The sequence below is a fragment of the Vanessa cardui genome, chromosome 12 (assembly GCF_905220365.1).
Source record: "Vanessa cardui chromosome 12, ilVanCard2.1, whole genome shotgun sequence".
In the NCBI taxonomy this organism is placed as follows: Eukaryota; Metazoa; Arthropoda; class Insecta; order Lepidoptera; family Nymphalidae; genus Vanessa; species Vanessa cardui.
Window position 1 is genome coordinate 5056094 of NC_061134.1, and position 24177 is coordinate 5080270.

Genomic DNA, 24177 nt, shown 5'->3' on the forward strand with positions numbered 1-24177 from the left:
TCACATTAGATTATTGAAAGATCATTTTTATTATTTTTATTTTCAATTTCTTAAAAATATAATTTTACAGGAAAACAGCAGTCAACAGAGTATAAAAAAACCAACAACTCTGGCTATTCGAGTTCCAAACAAAATCACCATTCAGTGTGGACAGAAGGAAGAGACACTATCAATTAGGTTCATTCTCCAAAATTGTAAATCAGGCAATTAAAACATTTTCAGATTCCAAAACTATTATTATAGAGATTTCAAAATTATTTGAGGTTTTTTTGTTGTAAATAGTATAAAAATATTTTTATTTTTTAGGTGTATAATCAACATACAGGATATATAAAACATAAACTAAACTTATGACTAAAAAGAGTCTAATAATATCTAATATTGAGTTTTTCGGTCTGGATGGACCACATCTGTGCAGCCGGCCCATCATAAGCACCATTATTATTACTATGGAACTTTATAAGACCAAACTTAGCAAACTGCCTTTTCCATTCTGGTAACTGTGGCAAACCAAGAAGAGCCTTAGTTATTCCATTCTTGATAGTATCTGGAAAGATATTTTATCTTATATATTTGAATTATTTGTTAGATGATGATTATGCCAATGGAATCAGGAATATTTTACAAAATTTTTCAAATATTTGAAATATATACTTATAGTTAGCTAGCTAGCTAAAAATAGGTAGAGATAAATATACAGCCAACATAAAGCACCTTAAGCACAAATGTATAAGTATTATTACATTAGTTTTAGGATAGACATTTTTAAAACATATTTTCTTTACATCTATTAAGACAAAGTAACTAAATAATCTTAATTATACTAATTTTTTATTATATTAGATGTTTAATGTCGCGCCTTTTATAGAACAATTAATTGATGAGAACATAATTTTTCACATTTTGAGCATTTCTGTAAAGAATTTAAATCACCATTTATTTTATATTATTTTTAAAGAAATAAAATAAGAGACATTATTTGATTTGTTAAAATAAATATTGGAACTCTACTAGTAATGACTATAAAAATCCCATTACTGGTTTAAGAATTTCTCCTTGTTGAGAATAAGGTTTTGGAGCTTACTTCACCATGGTGCTTCAATACCTATACTTATGAATGTGGTGCTTATACATGTGGAAAATTTTAATTCGACGTTGCTGATTTCATCACGATGTTTTCCTTAACTGCTGAGCACAAGGTGGATTTATAATATAAGTCAAGAAAATAAAATTCAGCGGCTGTTCTTGTTGTCGAGGATCAAAGCCGTAATCGGTTAAGATTCACGTGCTGTAGCCATTGGCCCGTCTAGATTATTTTATATAGTATAGGTTACATCTAGTATTTTATCTGAAAACATCTGTGTTTTATAAGGCATTAGTTGCGATTAAATCTTTCAATATATTTTTTTTATTTTTGGTATAACAATTTATCAAGGCTAGTGGCCTTGATACAGTTAGAAACCGTAGGGATTTATTTCAATTAATTAAGGGATTAGCCTAATTTTCCTTACACACGCTTTTATAGTCAAGTAATCATTAAGAAACAACATAGTGACAAAATTACGGATATATTAATAAGTCAATGCCCAATATTGGATATTTATAGTATATATACTAATTAGATAAAATTCTATATTTTATGTCCACGGCAAGTAGATCGCTCAAGAATCTAGCTCAAGAACGCAAATTAAAAGTATTTTAACCTTTTACTAGAAAAATGCGGATAGTTTAACAGTTTTTTTTAAATAGTTTTCGTTAGTAACAATTATTTGGTGGCAGAATATACATATGTGGCTTTCCTCTTGAAAACCTCGTAATTACTTATGCTAATTTGCAGTAGACATGGTCATCATTACTGATTTTATATGAGGTCAAAATAATGTTAATTTAACTAGTATAAAAAAGGTACCTTATTTTGAAAAATATATTGTCAATAACGTACCTGGAAGTCTTGAATTGACCACGATAGGGTAGGGTGGCAATCGGCCCAGCGTTTCTAATGTAATAATGTCTTTTCCACCGTCCTGCATTAACTTTTTTGAATAAAGAAGTGTTGTTGAATCAACTGTTGCCCAGTCAGCTTGTTTAGATAACACCATTTGCGCCGATGCCAAATGTGATCCAGATTCTATAAGTCATAAAGAATGGATTGAATAAAACAAACGTATATATAAAATAAGAATTTCACATACCATTTTTTTATACTTAGAATTGATCCAAAGAATGAAGCATTTTCGCCCTTTTCTCTAAGCGTTTTAAGAACAATTTTGCTTCCACTAAGAGATTGTTCGTCATTGCATGCAAAAGTGCATCCTCTGAGATCCAACAAAGTGTTTACGTTGTGAGCTCTGAAATTATAAAATCAATGTTGTCGCAAACATTTAAAGCTCGTTAATTTAATATTACTACACTGTACGGAATTCGATTGAGTAATAATAGAAGTTAGAAGCACTGTTATCTGAATACTCGACTTGCTTGATAACAAATAAATTATCTACGTATTTATTTAGGTAATTTAAACAAAGTTTGTATTTGGTATATTATTATATATATATATATAATATTATATTATATATTATTTACGAATACTGCCAAAAAATATATACATTATTAATTTTATTAAAAAAAACACTCGGTTTCCAGACATATTCTGTTGGCATATACATATAAGTATAAATATTTGTTTTGAGCGGGAATTAAACACCCGACCGTTGAACTCACATTGACACCACTCGACTACCGCGATATAACACCTTCTAATTATTATAGCTAAGAGTAAAGAGTAATAACCTGTTTTCTAAAAGTAGTAGAATGCTTACTTTTTATCAGAGTGAATGATAACGTCCGAAAAGTAGCCCGGCTTATTCTCTACATTCATCTGGTGGGCGAACACCGGTGTGACGGGTAACAGCTCGACAAATTCATTGTTACTTTCCTTGAGGTTCATGTATGATGCTGCAGTCATAAACGCTTCACATTTGGAGAAAGTGTCGTATTATTAAAGTTGTACATTTCAAAAAATATTTTCCTTTATGACATTACCGTTATATGACAAAACAATTTAAATATAAGGGCCTTATTTATAACGTTATATAGTTAAATATCTAATAATTTCTGTTCTTTTCTCAGAATTGCTTTGACATATTAATAAAGAATGCAATATTTTTTAACTAATAAAATATTGTTATCATAAAACCGTTATTATCATTGTCATTAAGACTGTTTCATCACATTTTTCTTACTTATTGTAATTTATAGATAGACACCGTATTTCAAGTCACTGATGACGATTTTAATTATTTTATCTTTTGATTGATTGACTTGAGAAATGAATATGTAGTATTTTATAGATAAGAATCGTATCTATTTTTTCTAATTAGGAAAATCACTGGTAAATAATCTAACTTTATAATTTGTAACTTGTTTGTTGATTTAATATAGTCAACTTCCCTTAAAAAAATTTCAATTATATTTGAATTTTAAGTCAAATATGTGATTGGGAATAGTATTGAATAGGTACTACGCATTATGGCATACCTATATATCAAAATTTGCAAAAAGAAATCATAAAGTTATCAATAACAAATATTGTATACATACCTAGATCAATTTTATCTCTTGTAAAAGGGTTTGGACGTCCGGAAATCGGGCCAGGGCTACGACTTTCATATTGTAATATCGCATAACAATCCAAGGCTTCCTCCAGCAGTTTTATAATTAGTTCATACAACTCCACGGGATGTGTAGGACACATGTAAGTTATAACTCGTAATTCTAATTTTTCTTCAGACATTTTATATGGTATGAAGGTACGTTATTGTTGGCGATACAGTGAATAATATTACAAGTAAATCGACGATGCAAAGAAATTTGTTTACTTTCAATACCAAGGCGTGATAAACATTGCACGATAATATGTTCTCGATCAGTCCGGTTTCCAGTAAGCCGACCACAGAACGAGTGTGACGCCGGAACACACGCATACGGTTCGTGCTATCTAATAAACAATGCTACAATATCATTACCTAGGTACCGTATTTAGATCAACTTGCTACCAATATCTATTTATTTTATCAATTATTAACTTTTGTTTATTGAATTTTTAACTAACATTTGTTATTAATATAAGATGACTACATAACTTCTACAACTATATCTATTTTAATAATTCGAGTACAGGTTATGGACCTTTTCTCAAATGATTACCGAATCGCTTGTGGTGTGTGTGGTTAATATATTTATAAAATGTCTGTATTAAACACAATTACGGTATACCCACATTTGTGAGGGTTTTTAAAATAATGTCTTATTGTGGTTCTGGCCAAAGCAAACATTAACTCTCACTTAATTAATATGTTATATCGCGATAGCTTTAAACAATTTATATATTGTGTAGTGGTATAATTATATTCAATAAAAGCTAGACTATGTGTAGATATCATTCGCCTAATTTAACCTCGAAGACACAAGTTTGCGTGTTTACTATAATAAACTTCCATTGTTATAAGGCCGACATTCCAGGACATTCTGCATAGCAACAGAACTGAACTGTCTCAGGTACTATACTATTTTGGGAGTCAGTATAAAAAGACAAACTGATTTACAACAACTGACTTAAAACAAATTGGGATGCAGCACAAACCGAGACGGTTCACACTAGGACACTAGCTTTTGTTCTACAAAGCCCGGTTCGTACCGACATGGAGGTCCTATTTATAAAATCTTGTGTATCTATTGTATATTAAAATATCGATGTCCCAATAATAACAACCATTTCGATAATTTTGTTTTAGTTTTCTACAGAGAGGCACTCTGTAAAAACGGAAGAAAACACACTCCAAGGAAATATTTGACTTGGACTTTGTTATCGTCACATTTCCGCTATTGCACCCTTCTCTGCTAAAGTAAAGTATACCGCTACGTCGAATTTTTTACGCTGAGTCAAGAAAAGTCGCAAAAGCATAGAATCCAGAGAGTTTCTCGAATTCGCTTATTAATACTTTATTTAGGCTATATTACAAAATGTCTTACTTATAACTTAGCAATTGAACTGCTTATGTTTTGAAATTTTAAATTAAGTAATAGACCGGGAGATGAGGACACAAAATATTTGGTCATTTGTACCAGTATGGCGGTTCTTCAGGGGTCTAATCACGTAAAGGCAAATGATGGTCATAGCGCTCGCACCAGCGTCCCACTCGCGTGGGCGTTAATCGAACGCGTCGGAAAAATAACGAGTGTCGAACGATTTGTTCCACAAAAATGCTTGTATTTTCAGATAGTCGAAAAAAAATAAGTAGGAGGTAGCGTAATGCCATACTTCTCGGGTGTGGCTTACAGCCCGCCATACCGACGCGAATACATTAATTTTAATAAAACAATTCAACCATTTGTACCAGGCTATTTTTTGCATAGCTAATCATCGTTCAATTCACGAAAATCACTTTTCCGACTGTTCCCAATGGCCGCCATACCACTGCACAAGGTCTACCTTATAGGTACTCATAGATGGGAGGATGCAGTTGAAAGCAGGGGGAAGGTATTAGTGCATAATTTCTACGGGTTTCCCAGGAAATTATGCTACTGGATCACCAGCTTTTTGGCAGATCGGAGCAATAAGGTCGTTACACATATATGGTGCATGCTCTGATTTAAAATTCGTCAATGCTAGTGTTCCACAAGGTTGCGGTCTATCACCCACGCTGATTCTTCTGCATTTCAATGACTTGCTGCAAATCTGTAACATTCACTGCTACGCAGACGACAGTACCGTAGACACCTCATACATCGGCCACTAGCTTGAGAAAACCGAAACAAACTTGTGTCTGAAATCTAGTCTTAATTTAACAAATTCTCGGACTGGGGCCGGCTAAACTTAGTCCATATATGATTGCTTTATTGCTACTCTATTAACATATCTGATGACGGGGAAGTAGACCAGTTCCATGCCTTCACCGGCTCACTTAGTAAATACCCCCGCCTAAACTTACTCTTCAACCACCAAAAAGATGTAAGTTTGCACGTTAACCACTAAAAAAATTACCATTTGTCATATCTCCACGATTTCAGAAGATTCCTATAGCCGCCACAGCGAGTATCAGAATATTTGACGTAGATATTTCAAGCGTCGTTCAGTTCCGCGGTCAAGTGGAAGGCAAAACCAAGTTGGCTTAAAAAATGTAAGTGTGCTCAGCAAGGCAAGTCAGATTTCACGTCGGCCCATGACGGTCTATGACTATACAAGGCGCAATTTCAACTTGGAATACTGCTCTCACCTCTGGGCGGATGCTCCCCATTACCAGCTCCTTCCATTTGACCGTATCCAACGCAGATTGGCTCGAATTATCGACGATCAAGCTTTTTCGGACCTGCTTGATCCTTTGGATTTGCGTAGAGATGTTGGATCACTCTGCATCTTTAACCGAATTTTCCACGGGAATGGTTCCGAGGAATTATCCTATAATTTCACCTTCGGACATCTCGTCAAAATTCATAGCTTCACCCGCACCACCTTGATGTTTAAAAATCCACAATAGCGCGATTTTTAAGACAATTTCTACCTCGCACAACAACTCTCTTGAACCAGCTTTCGCCGACGGTTAACTGAACCGAATACCGATACGACTTCAGAACCTTAAAAAAAAGGAGCGTACTCCTTCCTTAAAGGCCGGCACCTGCACCTGCAAGCCCCGCAGATGTCCATGGGCATCTGCGGGGCTTGCAGGTGATGGAAAGTGATTACCACCGTAATCAATTTCCATCAGGTGAACCTCCTGCTCGTTTGCCCCCTACAATATAAAATATCGTAGGTGGTCTTTTAAATAAATTTGTATAAACTACATATCATTGAAATATATTTATGCTAATTTTAAAATAGACCTGTTGTTTTTTTTCTGGAGCACGAACCCACCCCCGAAATGAAATCCTGGCTACGGCCCTGCGTGAGCCAATATGATTCTTTTTACGCAACTTGTGGTCTTGAAAATCTCCCTACAACACTGGTCTGTTGTTCCGAACACTATAATAAAGAAAATTTCAATACACGCTCCTTCAAGGAACCTCCCCTTTGTGTTGCGGTTGTTTTATATTATTTTATTTTTATTTATTTAATAAGTACACTAACAATATACATATTAATTGATGGCTTATACAACATCCAAAAAAAGAAAAACAACTTCTGATATGTACATCGATTACAAGGGTACATAACAATCACAGTGTATCATGTCACCATGTTTATTTAAAGTTGAAATTAAAATACATATATTATACAATTAAAAAAAATTACCTATGCTATCGTCGTTTATAAACATAATAACTAAATAATATAACAGAAAAACAAAAAATAATTCTTGTTGTTGTTCCTCGAGCATAGTAAGTACTTACCATCATTTGCAGCATCAGCTCGTTTGCCACTCAAAATACAAGTAGCAGTACCGGTAAAAATATTTAAAAATAATCATTTAATTATTTGTTCAATGATTGCTTTTCTGTCTCAATTATTAACACAAATGAGCTTGAAACCTTAGTATCAGCACAAGGTGGAGCCCAACTGTTGTTACATAATAACAAATATTTGATTACGTACGTACGTACGTATGTTATAACCTAATTAAATTGTTCTTTTTATGTGGTATGTGTGGTAATGTAGTATGAGGCCATCGTGCAGGAAGCTCACCTGATGGAAAGTAACTATAGCCACCCATTGCCATACGCCTCCTCTATAGCTCTAGAAGTAGGAGCTAACTTTTTATGTACATATGCAACTAATACTCTATCAATACTTTTAGTACGTTGTAATTCTATAATGGCTTACAATATTATTAGAAGTCAATAAACAAAAAATAATAGAAATAGAAGTTTTCAAAGCGTAGCAAATTATTAAAAAAATCAAATAGTTGGAAAGTCAAGACAGGTAAAAGTGATGGTTTAAATTTAGACATTGTGGATCATAAACTATTGATTCACAATAAAAATCACTTAAATAAACATTTGTCTTTTATTAATTATTTTGTTGTTCACGTTAGGACAATATTTAAAAGTTTTTAGGCAAAAAAAAAAGACAAAAATTTGTTTATAAACAGTAATATTGTTTATCGAACACGGTACTGGCGACATTAAGTTTTCATTGTCTGTTGAGTTTCTAGTTCTACTCTCTGTGATTGTGATCTGTCACTGTCTTTCTGTTAGTCCAATTTTGTGCTTTTTGTGGTTATTATTTTGATCGCCGATTAAATATTGAATGTTACTGAATATTAGGAAGATTAATAGTTTTAACTGTAAGCTATTCATAACTTCTTTTGTATTTATTATTTTAAAGAGCTAACTATAAGAATATATAGCAAGTTGCCATGGGTAAAGACGATGTATCAACTAAGAAGCGGCGTAAGTTAAACACAACATCGAGCGAAAATACTAAACAGTCACCAACAGATATATATAAGGTAAAATTATATTTTGTTATAATTTTTGAAGTTATGTTAGACTATTACTTTCTTCAAGTATAAGGTAAAACTTTATGAAACTTGATTCATTTTGTCACAGAGAGTAATCGAATTCGAAGAAACCGAAGCACAACTACGTTCTGCTGAAAAAGATTCTGCTCTGTTTAAAAAAATATGCCAAGATGTGAGACAACTGTTTGCAGATATTGCAGAATTAAAAGCCAAAGGAACAGATGAGGTAAAAATACACAATTTATTCATTTGAATGCAGTAGATTTTTCTTATTTGTCTTGTCTTTGTCTATGTTTTTTCTTTAACATTAATTTTCCGTACCAGGGACCCAGTAGTGATCATTAATAGAATTTTTTTTTTTTGTTGAGTTGAGTGATTAAAAAATGTATAGTTGTTTATTTTAAACTAAATTTATTACAAAATCGAATATTTAAACTAACCTCATAACATTCTTAACAGATCACATTTAAATCAGTACCTTGCTAAATAAAAGATTGGACTATGAATTAACAGCTTTGTTACAAAATAAACTTTTATCTGTACTCAGATTTTATTCTTTCAAATAACATGTAAAACTCAAGTAATTACAAATAGTTTTTTAATAACCCCTAGTTGTAAAAGGCATTAAAGTAACCTACTTATAAAAATTGGTCATTTGTATATTTTGTTCTGTTCTAAAATTAATTGTAAGAAGTTAGTAGTTGTTTAATGTTTTTTCTTATTCATCATTAGAAATAAAAATTAATTACACTATTACACTACACATACTTTTATAGAATATCATTTTTTGGATAGTATATGCAAATCTCTTAGTGGTTAACAAAATATCTCTTTGAATGAACCTTTCACACTTTTCTCTGCAATTATGGCGCACATAGAATGTGACTTTTTCCACTCTACATATTTACTAGTATCAAACAGTTGAGCTGTGTCAATGTCATATATCCACTCCATGTTACATCTTATGTTTGTGTACACATTACAGATCCTATTTAAAAACATCTTTATTTAATGCTTACAATACATTATAGGCAAAGGAAAAAATTACTGCGAAAAGAATTGAAGCTTCCTTACATTTGGTAGCATTAAAGAAGCTTAATCGCTTGGAAAAAGTCCGTACAAGAGCTGGCCGTGATGCATTACATAAAGAAAAACAAAGAGTGGATTCAACACATTTACTTTTACAAAATTTGCTATATGAGGCTGATCATTTAAATAAAGAAGTAACTAAATGTTTGCAATTTAAATCTAAGGATGAAGAAATAGAATTGATATCTTTGGAAGAATTTTATAAAGATGCACCTACTGAAATTTCACGGCCAGTAAGTATTATAATTTATTAAAATAAAAAATCTTATTTAATTTTTTTTACTAAAGTAAAGAAATGTTTTTCAGGAAATTACAAAAGCTGATGAGCATCAATTGCAACTAGCAAGGCTTGAATGGGAACTGCGTCAACGCAGAGAACTGGCTGGGGCATGTAGTGAGTTAGTTGCTTCCAAAGAACGTGTGGCTGCAGCCATAGCCGCTGCCCGCTCTAGATTAGATGCTTTGGCCCCTCATCTTAAGGATGTATTGAAGGCCACAAAGCCTCTTCAAGAATGTTTAGCATTAAGACTAGATGAAAAAAGAGATGAAACTAGAGCTGCAACACTGCTTTCACCACCTTTGTTTCTACTCTATGCCAATGCTAATGCATACTCGGATGCTCTTGGCTCCAAAAATATTTCTGTTGGTAAGTAGCAAATAATTTTTTTAGTAATATATTTATATCTGTGTTATGTGTAAGTATAAGAAAATAATTATTGCCTTTTATTTAGGTATATCTGGAGATGAAGATGAAGCAAGAAGGCTTGATCAACTCTCAAATGTTGAAAGTGAATTAGTTGTTTCAAATGATTCTGATTCAGATCAAGAAAATAATGATGAAGATCAAAGAGATTCTAAAAAGAAGCGGCATCACAGGTCATCTAAAATATCAAAAGAGGAGAAAGCAGAAGCTAAGAAAAAGGAAGTTCTCAAAAAACACCCATTAAATGTTCAAGTGACTATTACTAATAGTGATGGTACTGCATTGAATCTTATTTTTTCATACATGATACATCTTAAAATAGTTGTGGTTAAATTTACTATGAATTTTCCAAAACCTATTACTGGAGTGTCTGCTGCAGATGTTTTAAACGGTGATTGTGTTTTGAATGAACTATATGTTGGTGACACGGGTAATGACTCACCACATCCAGCAACTGCTTACTTATTGAAAGCTGCTGGTATATCAGAAAATTTTCCACATTTTATTCCAGAAGTTGGTAAACCATACATATGGGCTCAGAGAATGTGTGGACTAGACTTTATGGCAGTATCTGTTGATACTCAAAAATGCAATAAAAACTTTCTTCCTTGTCAAAGTCTTAGTGTTGCAAGTGTTGAAAATTTTATTTTTACTTTAAAGAAAAGACTCAGAGCTAGGATTGATTTAATGAAAGAATTGCAAGATTTAGAATGTGGTAAAGTTTTACCTGCAAAGGGCTTATCGTGTCCTGTTAGATTATCTGGGTCTTTGACCCAATGGCAAACGGTTTCTTGGCATGAATATAGTCAAGCTCTTTCAACATCATTTGTTATATCTGAAGGATTGGTGACTCCTGATAATATGCTGTACCGTGCAATTATCACAAGGCAATCTGCTAAACTTGTTGCAATGGTAGCAGTAAGTAGTGATTACCCAAAGCAAGCACCTATCTTTTCATTAACTTTACACTGGAATGGAACACACCATGTTGGCACAAGTGATGACATTAGAGATATAGAAAGAGTAATTAATACAGATTGGCAAAATACAGAAAAAAAGCAGTGCACTCTTTCCACGCAAATGATGAAACTATTAACATGTCTGGATGTTCTTTTGGAGACAATGGGATCCTCAGAATTCCCTCCTGATAAAGTTATGTTACAGTCTATCAGAGGAAGAAATAGAATGAAGCCATACAAGTATTTAAAACAAGGTACTGGAATTTTTGTACAGTATTAAAAGCTTGTGTATTTGCTATGTGAATAAATGATTTATTCTTTCTATCAATGATTACTTATTGCTAAGATTTAAAACAACCCCATAGTTTTGGTGTTAGACATAATATTTTATTAATAAAAACAAAACATTCATATATATTTTGACAGTCTTTATTCTTATTTCTGTAAAATATTGAACATTATTATTGAAATAAAAAAAATAGAACAGTCATTATAATTTGGCGATAACACGAATTTATAGGGCATAAATACAAACATAAAATTCATACTGTTTATTTTTCAAAAAAATACTTAAAATCATAATCAGTAACTTAACCTAAAAATGCCATATTGTTATTGGTCGATAATAATGAGATCTCTATAGTATAATGTCTGTAATAAGATAATATTTCATAATATTCACTTTACATAACACACTACAAATTAGTAATAATAAGAGTTGATATAACCATGAAATATTTTTGTAAATCCATTCTACATCTAACCTATTTTTTTACATTTTCAATTGATGATTGGAACTCGATGACTAAATATTATATTTAGAAAATTATTAAATGTGCATTTATTCGGCAAAAATTATTTTAAATATATATTATTTGTGTATGAATGAAAGAAAATCATTGATGTAAAAGTACTACCATTTATTGCGAAAGTAGGAAGAAATGACAAGACAAGAAATGACAATTATCTACTTAGAATTTATCTTAAAGCAGTACTATCTTTACATTCAAATGTTCTAGGGCTTCTACATGATTGTATTGTTTGCAAGAAATCTTCACTACATATAAAAAAATATAACTCACTATTGGAATCTCATCTTCTTTGCTAAACAACAGTTGTGTGTATGATGATTATAATTTCAGTTGATATCCTTCACTTATTATTTTTATACACTTTTTAATAGTTTATCACTGTAAGTCATTTTAAAAAACAAAATAAAATCACTTCTCATCTTGCGTTTTGCGTTTACTTATTACTAGGTAAAGATACTCTATTGCATTATGAGATCCCAGCCTCTAACTTCACGTCCATGATTTTTCGCGGCCCCTTGAGGCAGTTGAGCCGTCTTTGTACTGCGTCCCTGTCTGTAGATAAGACATTTTGAGTCAAACTTAATGGAATTGTATAATACACTTTAAAAGTTCATACAGTTAGATATTTTAAAATTATTAAATAATGTTATAAATTGCGCTCTAGTGTTTTTACTCTTAGTGCTACAATCAAAATCAAAATCAAAATAAACTTTATTCTTCACTTTTGAATCGTCATTTTACAATTAAGTGAAGCTACCACCGGTTCGGAAAGTAGATTCTACCGAGAAGAACCGGCAAGAAACTCAGTAGTTACTCTTTTTTCGTCAAGTAGATCACGTATTGAGCTACGTCGTGTATGTTAGCGGCTTACATTTGGAGAGCGTGGTGCGGTGGTGCGGATGCAGCGGGTGTCGCTGCACGAGTGAATGCAGAAGCACCTGCGCGGACATGTACCGCCGCTCGCACTCCTTCACGTCACCGAACAGCTCCTCGATTGCCGCCATCTGGCACTGTGGACAAGAGGTAAAGTAAAGTAAGTAAAGTAACAGCCTGTAAATTTCCCACTGCTGAGATAAGGCCTCCTCTTCCATTAAGGAGAGAGATTGGAACATATTCCACCACGCTGTTCCAATGCGGGTTGGTGGAATGCACATGTGACAGAATTTCGATGAAATTAGACACATGCAGGTTTCCTCACGATGTTTTCCTTCACCGCCGAGCACGAGATGAATTATAAACACAATTAAGCACATATATATAGTGGTGCTTGCCTGGGTTTGAACCCGCGATCATCGGTTAAGATGCACGCGTTCTAACCACTGGGCCATCTCAGCAGACAAGAGGGTGGATCACAAATTAAACAATTCATCGCATATTGACAACAATTGTATTATTTAGACTAATGTTATAAATGTGAAAGTGTCTCTGTCTGTCTGTCGTTCTTTAACTACCAAACCGCTTGTATTGTATTGAGACAACATGAGACAACATCACATACATTACTCTGATCCCAATGTAAGTAGCTAAAGCACTTGTGTTTCGGAAAATCAGAAGTAACGAAGGTACCACAAACACCCAGACCCAAGACAACATAGAAAACTAATGATAATCTACATCGACTCGGCCGGGATTCGAACCCGGGACCTCGGAGTGGCGTACCCATGAAAACCGGTGTACACACCACTCGACCACGGAGGTCGGCAATTATTAACCGAATTTGATGAAATTTGCTACGGTATGAACTCCAAGGACGGACATAGACTACTATTTGCCTAATACGTGACTATCAAGGCGTGGTGACTACTAGTTTGTTTATGCTAAACGAAGTCCTTTGTTGAACAGAACTATCATTACTTGCTACGTTGAATGTTTTCAAACTGATCCTACAGAATATGACGTGCGCAGACACATAGCGATTCTGTGTATTTATAGCAAATAATTAAAGGTCAGGAAAGTGAATCAGCAACCTTTGTATAGCAGGCATAATATGTATTACATGTGATTAACTAATAGCTCAATCATATGGATTATTGGTAAAAATAATTTTCGATCGATTTAATACTACTCGACTCGACTTGCCTTATGCCTTCTTATATCAATTTTTTATTTCTTAAGTTCCGATAACTGCTTTTTCATTTTAAACTTCATTATTATTCATATTCGTATTGCCTATTTTATTATTATTATTCAAGCTCTCGATCAATACCACTGATGATTATTATTAAATTTTTATTTTTCTGTTGTACCCTTATAATAAACTATAGAAAATTTAGCGTCCATACACCGACAAACTTAATTAATTCCAACATTTAAGGTAATACGAGTACTTTAATAAAACCAAATATACGTTACCAATTCAATAGCGTGTTCGTAGAGTATTTTATCACAAACAGCGGGCGTGACACCCGCTTCATGTAGTCTTTTCGATTCGTTGACAATCCATTTGTACTTGCCGTTCATGAGCGATACAACTGTAAAATAATACATAACATTGAACCATTATAGCAGTGATTTTTGACTATAGTCTATTCGCGTTAAGAATGCAGTAAGTTGTCATTGTTCACCGGCACCTTTGACCAATCAAATCTTTTCAAATTACAAAGTCAAGTTCACATTGAACAGGTAAAGACATAAGTTCGAACGTGATGATTGTGGATTTAATTAATTATTAACTGATATTATTATAATTTAAATTAAATTATTATTATTATTAACTGATATTAAAAAAATGAATACCACACCACTATGTAAAATAAGTGCGAAAAATGATACCACCACGTTTTACAAGAAGAAATTGCCATGTGGGATTTAGATAATGTTATGGAACTCGCTGCAGAAAATTATTTTTTATAAACACTAACGACGACAGTAATAGTGTAAGTAATAGTGATTAAAATATTAATGACTTAATTTCGATTTTTTACGTTAATGTGTACTTTTTAAATTCATTACACTTAGTCTTTGAAACAAAATTTAATTTTTTGGAATTTTAACACAAATATACATACGCCTTTACCCTTCTTTTAAAAAGATTTGATTGGTCAAACAATGACAACTTACTGCATTCTTAACGCGAACAGACTATAGTAATGATGTAAACTGATGTGTATATAATATGACGTTACTTGGTGGTAGGGCTTTGTGCGAGCCCGTCTGGGTAGGTACCACCCACTCATCAGTTATTCTACCTCCAAATAACAGTAGTCAGTATTGTTGTGTTCCGGTCTGAAGGGTGAGTGAGCCAGTGTAACTACAGGCACAAGGGACATAACATCTTAGTTCCCAAGGTTGGTGGCGCAGTGACGATGTAAGGAATAGTTAATATTTCTCACAGCGTCATTGTCTATGGGCGATGGTGACCACTTACCATCAGGTGGCCCATATGCTCGTCCACCAACCTATACCATAAAAAAAAAAAAAATGTAGATGGCATGTGGGTCGTACCGTTGCGCACTTGCAGCGTGGGCTGCAGCGTGCGCGAGCGGTAGTGCGCGGCGGCCAGGCGCAGGCCCGCCGCCAGCGCCTGCATCGCCTGCACCAGCAGGCCCAGACGCACGCTCTCGTTGCAGCGCTCTGCGGGCACAGACCACAGCGTTACATCGCTCATCGAAGCTCATCATGGATCACGTACCGATCAATATACTTGCACCGTAAAAAATGTCTTCGTAAAATTGTAATAGGGAACATGCAAATATAATATTTATGAAAAATTTGCTACTTAAATGTTAAAAAAATATAAAAGAAGGGCCACTGCAAGGTTAATAATTGATATAATTTTGTTTTTTAACAATAATTACGAATTAAAGTAACGTGAAATGGAACGTATTTTAAAACTCTAATAGAGCGTTCAGTGACGTCACTCCTGTTATGACTACTTATTTAAGGTTATAGTTGTAAAAAAATGAACATTGAAACGAAAATTAATTGCGTTCTTTGAATTAAAATGGTAGTTGGGTTTGTGAAAGCAGACTCCAGATTCCTATTTTCAGCTTGAAACCACTTTTATCTCTGTTTTGTGTCAGAAGGTCCTGTCAAAAACCATATATTTGAAAAATTTATTGAAGTAAATAGGCACAAACATATTATGTCAACAAAGCTTATTTGCGTGGTATCGAATGCCTGTTTTAAATTTTTACAAAAAAAGTATCACATAGGTCGAGAAAAAATGCATAAGTATGAAAGCCAGCGAGGACAAGTACGATCAGAGGGGCATTCACAGACAGCAGTGACGTCATACAACATATAGTGCCGTTTTCGCGCGAAAATTTAAATTGACATTTTGAAACCTCATTCTTTGCCGTAAATAACAGTGTTTTAGATTTTTAATATAGTTGTGGTCTATGCTATATGGAGTTCTTTAAAATAAACACAAAAATACAAATATTGCATCTTCCCTATTGACGTAAAAGTGATAACGTAGTTTTATAATCAATTCTGAGGTCATCGTTATTTAAATTGTTTTAAAATATTTTTAAATTACCACAAATACAATCTTAATAAAAACTGAAACATCGTGCATGATGGCGACGATAAATTTTTTTTTTATTTCATTAATATTGTTTTCTGTAACTAAATAATCGAGGCACAAAAAATCATCTGATAATGAATCCCTGATATTCTACAACAACCTGAAAAAGGCAAAAGCGTGCCACAGTCATGATGTACATGTCATGTCATGTTTATATTATTTAAGTGACTATAGCTCTCACTGGCGTAGCTATCGTAGGGCAGGTGGTGCGGTGCACCAGGGCCCCGGAATTTAGGGGACCCTCTAAACTAAACATTAAGCTTCTGAAGCTAGAAAAATACGACGCTGCCCACCAGATTTCTTATTTGTATGTATCTTCAATTTTAAAGGGTAATTATTTGTTAAAAAGGGATGGGAAAGAGGGTATGACGGCCTGATTCTTTTTCTATGCACTGGGGTCCTTAATCACTTAGCTACGCCACTGATAGCCCTGCTCTTTAAAGTCGCGCAGTGTATATCTCAGGCGTCGTACCGTCCGAGGCGTCCATGAGCGCGGCGAGCGGCGCGCCGCACGACACGGCGAGGTCGGACAGCAGCTCGGCGAGCATCAGCACGAAGTTCAGCTGCGAGAAAACTTTGCTGTGCTCTTCCTGCGGGGACATGTGTTATTTTGAGATTTTCTTTGTCAAATATTAGAAAACAGTCTGCCAGTTGATGGCTCCAGCAGAGATGATTATAGCGAGTGGATTCTTACCACCTCTTTATTACTATGTGGTGCGATGTTCAGATTAAGGGGATAAAATAGTTCATTTATAGGGATTATCAATAAGGAAAAAAGATTGAGGACTATTTTTGTCCGAGCAAGGATACAGATATAATAAAACTAAATGTTTGGTTTAAAAGACACAGGGATTCTGTTATCTAATCAGTCCCTATAAATGAACTGTAAGGCTTCCCCCAAAAATGTATGATACAAAGGTACATTCCTACCTTTAATCGAGAAATGAATGAGTAAGAATAGGTTAGACCGAAACTGAATCTTCAAAATGTTGACAGAGCCTCACCGCCAGGATGGTTTCCTCCTGCAGGTTGGGTATGTAGACGGGCGGCTCGTGGTGCAGCTTGAGGCCGCGCAGCAGCGCGTCGGGCAGCGCGCCGCGCTTGGGCGACGACTCGCCGCTCGCCTTCAGCGCCAGCGACACCGGCGGCGACGAGCCTGCACACCCCACACGTTACGGTGGCCATACACGTTAGGGTTTGCAGTATGGTTACAACCGTACATGCTTAACCGACATGCAAACCCTAGTGACATAAAGCACATACACGTTAGGGTTTGCAGTATGGTTATAACCGTACATGCTTAACCGACATGCAAACCCTAGTGACATAATGGTGGCCATACACGTTAGGGTATGCAGTATGGTTATAACCGTACATGCTTAACCGACATGCAAACCCTAGTGACATAAAGCACATACACGTTAGGGTATGCAGTATGGTTATAACCGACATGCAAACCCTAGTGACATAATGGTGGCCATACACGTTAGGGTTTGCAGTATGGTTATAACCGTACATTCTTAACCGATATGCAAACCCTAGTAACATAAAGCACATACACGTTAGGGTATGCATGTACAATTTTCAAGAAACTCTCAGTCATAAATAGCTGCAGCTACGTGACGGTGTTCTGTAGGACGTTTTCGTAACCTAATTTACTGTGCACTGTATCGCCAACAATGAACGACAACGATGTGATAGCTGTACTTGACTTAGTACTTGCAATAAAGAAACGGAAAAGAAGAAAAGATCTTTTGTCTCTGTCGTGATAATCTTTGCACTTTATGCGCCAAAGACAAGGTTCGGATTGGTAGATAGCAATAAATTCTTCTAGTATGGCGTTGCGCTTGCGACTCGCCATTTTAAATTTCAACGTGATGGTGAGCGCGCGCGACCTTCCACTGCCACTGACTATAGGATACTGAGAAAACTGCACATGCAAGCACGAGCGGGCGCCACACACGCTCGGTTATGCATGCGCGCAAACATAAACGAGCGGCAAAAAATATATTTTTTGATATTCGTTAGGTTGCATGTACATGCACCGATAACTGTACAGTTTTATAACATACATGCTAGGGTTTGCATGTTGGTTAAGAATGCGCGGTCATAACCATACTGCAAACCCTAACGTGTATGGCCACCATTACACACGCTCTCTTGCGAGAGACGACAGCGATCGAACCCAGCTCTCAACACGCTTACCCGATCTCCTGAGAGGACTGTTGTTGGTGGGTGAGACCTGCCACAGGGAGGGCGGCGGGGAACTTCCAGATGCACTTCGTCGTCGAGACGAAGGAGGAGTCCTCATTGTGAACGGTACCTGAAAACGACGATTCCATTAAACTTGCGATATTCGATGATCTTTTTAAATTTAGAAAAGCAAAAAATATAAATACAGATAAGTCTTTCCAATATAATTAAGAATATTGTAAAATTTTACTCTTTACTACTATGTACTTCCAACTTTACTAAAATTTTAGATCCTACACAATCTTACAAATTTTGTAATTATTTACAAGAAATATATTATTTTTAAGTATCAAAATGTGATATTAGTAATTGTGATTATTATCTGACTAAATAACAAGCTTCTATTGCAATGAGCACATTGAATTAGTTTACAAATATGACATACGATGTATGGATGTTACTCACAGTCGGCGGCGAGAGGGAGCCGATGTCGGTCGTATTTCGATTGTGATTAGAGCGGAGCACGTCGATGGGTTGCGAGCGAGGCACGTTGGACGCCACGCTCAGTGGGTTCTGTTCACACGACCACTGGGTTATCGATGAGGTTTTAGCGATACACGGTCGCTGGTTAGCAGTAACTTTTGTAATCCTACTACTATTATAAAGGCGAAAGTTGTAAGTATGGATGTATGGATGTTTGTTACTCTTTCACGTAAAAACTACTGAATGGATTTGAATGAAACTTTACCACAACATAGCTTATACATCAGAATAACACATAGGCTACAATTTTTGAGGTTTCTAATGTGAGGTCGTAAAAAAACACATTTTTTGCGCTTACATTGCAAACGCTGACTGAATCCTACAAGATAGATCAAAACAATGTACTACATTATTGTACAACTTAAAAGGTCTACAAAAAAGTCCGTGATGGTATATGTTTATCTCTTAGGAATAACCCACAATAACCATTTTTTATCCTTTACTTTGTACGAGAAATAATGGCTTATTTACGAAGCGATTTTAAGCGATTACTAGACTAGACGGGACGAACCTGAAGTCCACGCGAACGAAGTCGCAAAAGCTAGTGAAATATAAACATGACAGCTGCTCAGGGTTAAAATTTTATCAATGAACAGAGTCGCATGTAAGGTAACATAGATATTATCTCTCACCCGGGGCTGCGGGTGCGCGGCGTGCGCGGCGTGCGCGGCGTGCGCGGGCGGCGACGCGTCGGGCGCGGGCGCCACGAGCGCCAGCGAGCGCGGGCGCGGCGCCGCCTCGGACGCGGACGAGCCGTGCGACGTGTGCGAGCCGTCCGCCGAGCCGCTGTCCGCCTCCACCACCACGAAGTCCTCGGCGCCCGCCCACATCGCGTCCGACGACTCCGCTGTCGAGCGACACACCTCCTCATATATCGTGTAGGTAGTGTTCGTATCTACGAGATTACGTGCCAGAGGGTTCGTTACAGTACGAGAGTGCAGCAGAGCATCGCACGGCCCGAGTTATATCAGTTTCAAAATTTGTGAAAAGCTCTCTACGTGTTCTGCGATGTCAATTAATTGCCAATCACATTAATTTTACACTTTTCAGATAATTTTTTTTTATCTGTATGGCATTTTATTAAAAAAAAACATTGTACGGTATATCAATCACCTAAAATTACCAATAGGTACTGCATTTTGTATATTACTACAGCATTCATAGGTATCACGAAATGTTTTATTCGAACTTCTATTTATATTTATTTATATTTTTGTTAGTATCTGGTTAATATTATTGAAGGACAATCAAACCGAAGTATTAGGTTAGAATATTTTCATCTCGAATACGAAAACAATTGTTTACAGAATTAGTATAATAAATTGTATCACCGATCTTTCTACGCAGTCTAGCCATCGTTTTCTTGAACACCGAGTACATAATATTGTGAATTTAAAAGACAATAACAAAACGGTATTAGAAACTGTACGTGAGGCAAACAGCTGGGCGACATTGTTCCCGCGCCAACTTTGCTCACTCTCTATCATTTAGTACTTTTATAAATAGATTTTATCTATCTATGACATAAAATATTTATATTTAGCAATAAAAATCGTATTAATGAACTTTTGACGTTGTTTTTCGCACGTCATCTCTGAGCAAATATTATACTGTGTTACATAAAAAACGTTTAAAATTATGCAAATTTGAATTTAGCTTGTTAAAACAATTAAAATTAATTTTAAATAAAACAGTGGCACATGTATTTATAATCAAAATTAATGAGGTTTGATTGAATAATTGCAGTAATAATATCGAATGCGCCGAGAGTCGCCAACATCAGCGAAGGTTATCAGAACACTCGAAATAGAATATAACACTAAATTTTAAACGTAGTTCACATGCCCTTCCATTATCATTGTTGGCAAAGTTGAAATAAGAAACGCAACAAGAATTTTCAAGATTATTTTGTTAAAATATCGCGTTCCAGACTGCAGAGAATGTTTTTTACGGTCAATATATTTGTAGTGTGTTTGACATGACCGTCAATAATACAATGACTAATAAATTAACATTAATTATTAACTTTTCATTTTTAAAACTTTCGATGACTAACAGTGCGCATTTCTAAATGACATTGCAACAGAGGTAAATGTTCGTAATAGAGGTGACTGAAAATAAAGTACTAAATAACGCAAGGCATATTTACTTTTAACAATATACATATTTAATTACCTATAATAAAAGTCTTTAATTTAACGTTATTCAGTGTTAAGCTACATATATAAATTAATTTAAAAAAAGGAAAATAGATAAGTGTGATTACGAAGATGTATTAATGATGATCATCACTGCATATATGTGAAGTGGAGAGTTAGGTAGAGTCGAGATGGCCCAGTGGTAAGAACGCGCGCATCTTAACCGATGATTGCGGGTTCAAACCCAGGCAAGCACCGCTGATTCATGTGCTTAATTTGTCTTTATAATTCATCTCGTGCTCAGCGGTGAAGGAAAACATCGTGAGGAAACCTGCATGTGACAAATTTCATAGAAATTCTGCCACATGTGTATTCCACCAACCCGCATTGGAACAGCGTGGTGGAATATGTTCCAAACCTTCTCCTCAAAGGGAGAGGAGGCCTTGAGCCCAGCAGTGGGAATTTACAGGCTGTTACTTTTTTTTTTTACGAAGATGTATGAATGATGATCATCACGCATATATGTGAAGTGGGGAGTAAGGTAAGGTAGTTATAGTTACCCGAAGACGTGGGTTGTGGCTTCTTGGTGGGTTGCGCGACCGGCTGCGGCGCCGGCGGCGGCGCGGACACGGGCGCGCGCGGACTTGACGACGTGGGGATCGCGCTGTTAGAGTTTGTCTCTGTGAAATTAAGTAAAGCTATCTGTTTACAATTCTTGTACTCGTTAAATGCATTTAAATAAAAAATGGGGTGATTCATAAACATGCTTTAAAAGAGTTGCAAGTTTATCACGATCCCAAAAGATTCGAAACAAACGATCTGCATAATAATCTTATTCGGTTTTAATAATTCTTTGTATGTACATGAATTTAGAATGAGTTTGTATAACAAGAGTTTCGTCACTAAAGTAAAAACGATTTAGTAGAAGATTGCAATGTATTAAGTTTATCTGAAAATTTTAACAAAATTGCATGTCATTTTTAAGGGTGTCCAAATATTAAAATTTTCACTACAATTCACACACCGTGATTTGTAGTGAAACTCTTAACTCTAACCCACTAGCTACTATATGATAATCAATGTATTTTAGTGGGAAAGCGCTTTTTCTCGTAATATTGTTTAACTGTATTTATTATACATAGGTATCATATCTTATTATGTATTCATAAATCGAGGTAATTTCTGAAGTGTTATTGATATACATAGAAAACAGCCGTTTTTAAAAATATCGAACGATATAAATTTCTTCGAATGCATTGTGTACCTATTTTTAATGAAATAAAACAAACATATATACATGTGTTTGAAAAGGTTAAAATAAATATGGAATATTAATAAAGGAATTTACATAATGTTTCTCATAAACTTAATTGCGATTTTGAAGGAATTTAACGCGCAGAAATATGTATTTGGAAAAAAAATCTACATGTGTAAGATCTATAAGGAGAATACTTTAAAAGATGATATCTTTGTCCAGTAGTGAGATGTTATATACTTAACGTTTTAAACGAAAAGAAATGTTTTCGAGTTAGTTTAGAGGATGTATATCATGTCTGTTATGTAAATGTGTAATTTGTGTTTTAGTGAATGAAAGCGCTTGCCCACTAACTCGCTGATCGATTGATAAAACTTCGAGGTCTTGACGCAACGCGACTTTTTATCGCAATAACATATTATCAGATGATTTATCGGCAATCAAGTCGCGATGCAAATCAAGATTTGAGGATGCGACAACAAGAAAAGCGGTGAAATACACTGTAAAGCTAGTCCCTTAAATTTTTGAACCGAGCGTTGTACACATTGGTTATACCTTAACCTTATTTACATTGAGCTTAACAAAAGCCATGCGTTTCAAGCGATTTGTTAATATATGTTTATAAATGGGATATATCAAAACTGTCGAGAGGACGTATAGAAAATCAAATAAATTAACCCACCCCATGCACCTGGTACATATCAAGCGTAATTATAAACATGTAAATACCCTGACTGTCCCACGACTCCTCTAGGATACAGTTAGTTTCGACACAGCCTTCGATATCGCACTCCAATACGTCAGGCAGTTCCGAGTCCAAACCTGAACAATATTCATACACCGTAACCGCACCGTTACTCGTTAGATACAATACAAATACCCTAACGTTACGTGTGTTCAAAAATTCATGGACTTGGAAGCGTGATGGTCGCGGTGGGATCGTGTGCTTGTATGAAATGTGCGGCTTGTTAATGATGATGGGATGGATGTAAATAATACTGTTAATTATATTTAATAGTTTTAGCTTGGAAAGTTTAATTATGTGTTAGTATTTTAATAGATAGCAATTAATGAAATATTGAATTCTATCACGATAACTACAATATTTTACAAACTATTTTCATAAGTTGTTGAGTAGAATGCAACAAAAATAAATATAATTTTGTATCTGCAAGTTCCAAGCTATTGATGTTGGTATCATACTAAACAATATAAATGTTAAAACGTCGAAATAATCTATTAATTAAAAACGGTACAGGAAACAAGTTAGAAATTTACGAAGCCAATATTTATTCACCACTTAATATGTGACATATTATGATAACATAAGAGCGTGACTATTAAGAATCCGAGTTCATGAAGGTTAATTAATTTCTTACAAACTTTAAAACAGAAGATAAGGTCAATGTACTTTAAACATGTGATACTTATATTGAAATATACTACTTTTTTTGCAGATCAAAACTAAGCTGTCATGTTTATCAGGAAGTTTTTTTTATGA

General features: G+C 34.9%; 3 protein-coding genes across 6 annotated transcripts in view; 1 reads left to right on the forward strand and 2 right to left on the reverse strand.

Annotated features, from left to right (window-relative positions):
• Positions 1 to 70: 70 nt before the first annotated feature.
• On the reverse strand, positions 71 to 4002 carry LOC124534306. Its single transcript, XM_047110071.1, has 5 exons — positions 3601 to 4002; positions 2820 to 2970; positions 2206 to 2348; positions 1943 to 2128; positions 71 to 547 (listed from the first exon to the last, which is right to left on the reverse strand). The coding sequence occupies exons 1-5, from the start codon at positions 3791 to 3793 to the stop codon at positions 366 to 368; spliced, it is 855 nt and encodes a 284-aa protein (XP_046966027.1). The 5' UTR covers positions 3794 to 4002; the 3' UTR covers positions 71 to 365.
• A 4147-nt stretch (positions 4003 to 8149) lies between these two features.
• Positions 8150 to 11531, forward strand: LOC124534381 (THO complex subunit 5 homolog). Its single transcript, XM_047110194.1, has 5 exons — positions 8150 to 8444; positions 8545 to 8682; positions 9488 to 9778; positions 9852 to 10191; positions 10277 to 11531. Exons 1-5 carry the CDS (start codon positions 8352 to 8354, stop codon positions 11485 to 11487), a joined length of 2073 nt encoding a protein of 690 aa, XP_046966150.1. The 5' UTR covers positions 8150 to 8351; the 3' UTR covers positions 11488 to 11531.
• A 212-nt stretch (positions 11532 to 11743) lies between these two features.
• Positions 11744 to 24177, reverse strand: part of LOC124534380 (serine/threonine-protein kinase unc-51) — a 34546-nt gene continuing 22112 nt past the window's right edge. The window contains exons 7-17 of one of the 4 annotated variants that reach the window (XM_047110193.1): positions 23406 to 23498; positions 21982 to 22101; positions 19916 to 20130; positions 19206 to 19313; positions 18753 to 18870; positions 17552 to 17703; positions 17020 to 17137; positions 15464 to 15592; positions 14372 to 14490; positions 12891 to 13029; positions 11744 to 12571 (exon numbers count right to left, since the gene is read on the reverse strand). In XM_047110193.1, coding sequence (XP_046966149.1) covers positions 12486 to 12571; positions 12891 to 13029; positions 14372 to 14490; positions 15464 to 15592; positions 17020 to 17137; positions 17552 to 17703; positions 18753 to 18870; positions 19206 to 19313; positions 19916 to 20130; positions 21982 to 22101; positions 23406 to 23498 — 1397 coding nt within the window. In that variant the 3' untranslated portion in view covers positions 11744 to 12485. Of the gene's footprint in view, positions 12572 to 12890; positions 13030 to 14371; positions 14491 to 15463; positions 15593 to 17019; positions 17138 to 17551; positions 17704 to 18752; positions 18871 to 19205; positions 19329 to 19915; positions 20179 to 21981; positions 22102 to 23405; positions 23499 to 24177 lie in introns of all 4 variants that reach the window. The other 3 variants (XM_047110192.1, XM_047110191.1, XM_047110190.1) reach the window with 3 other exon arrangements.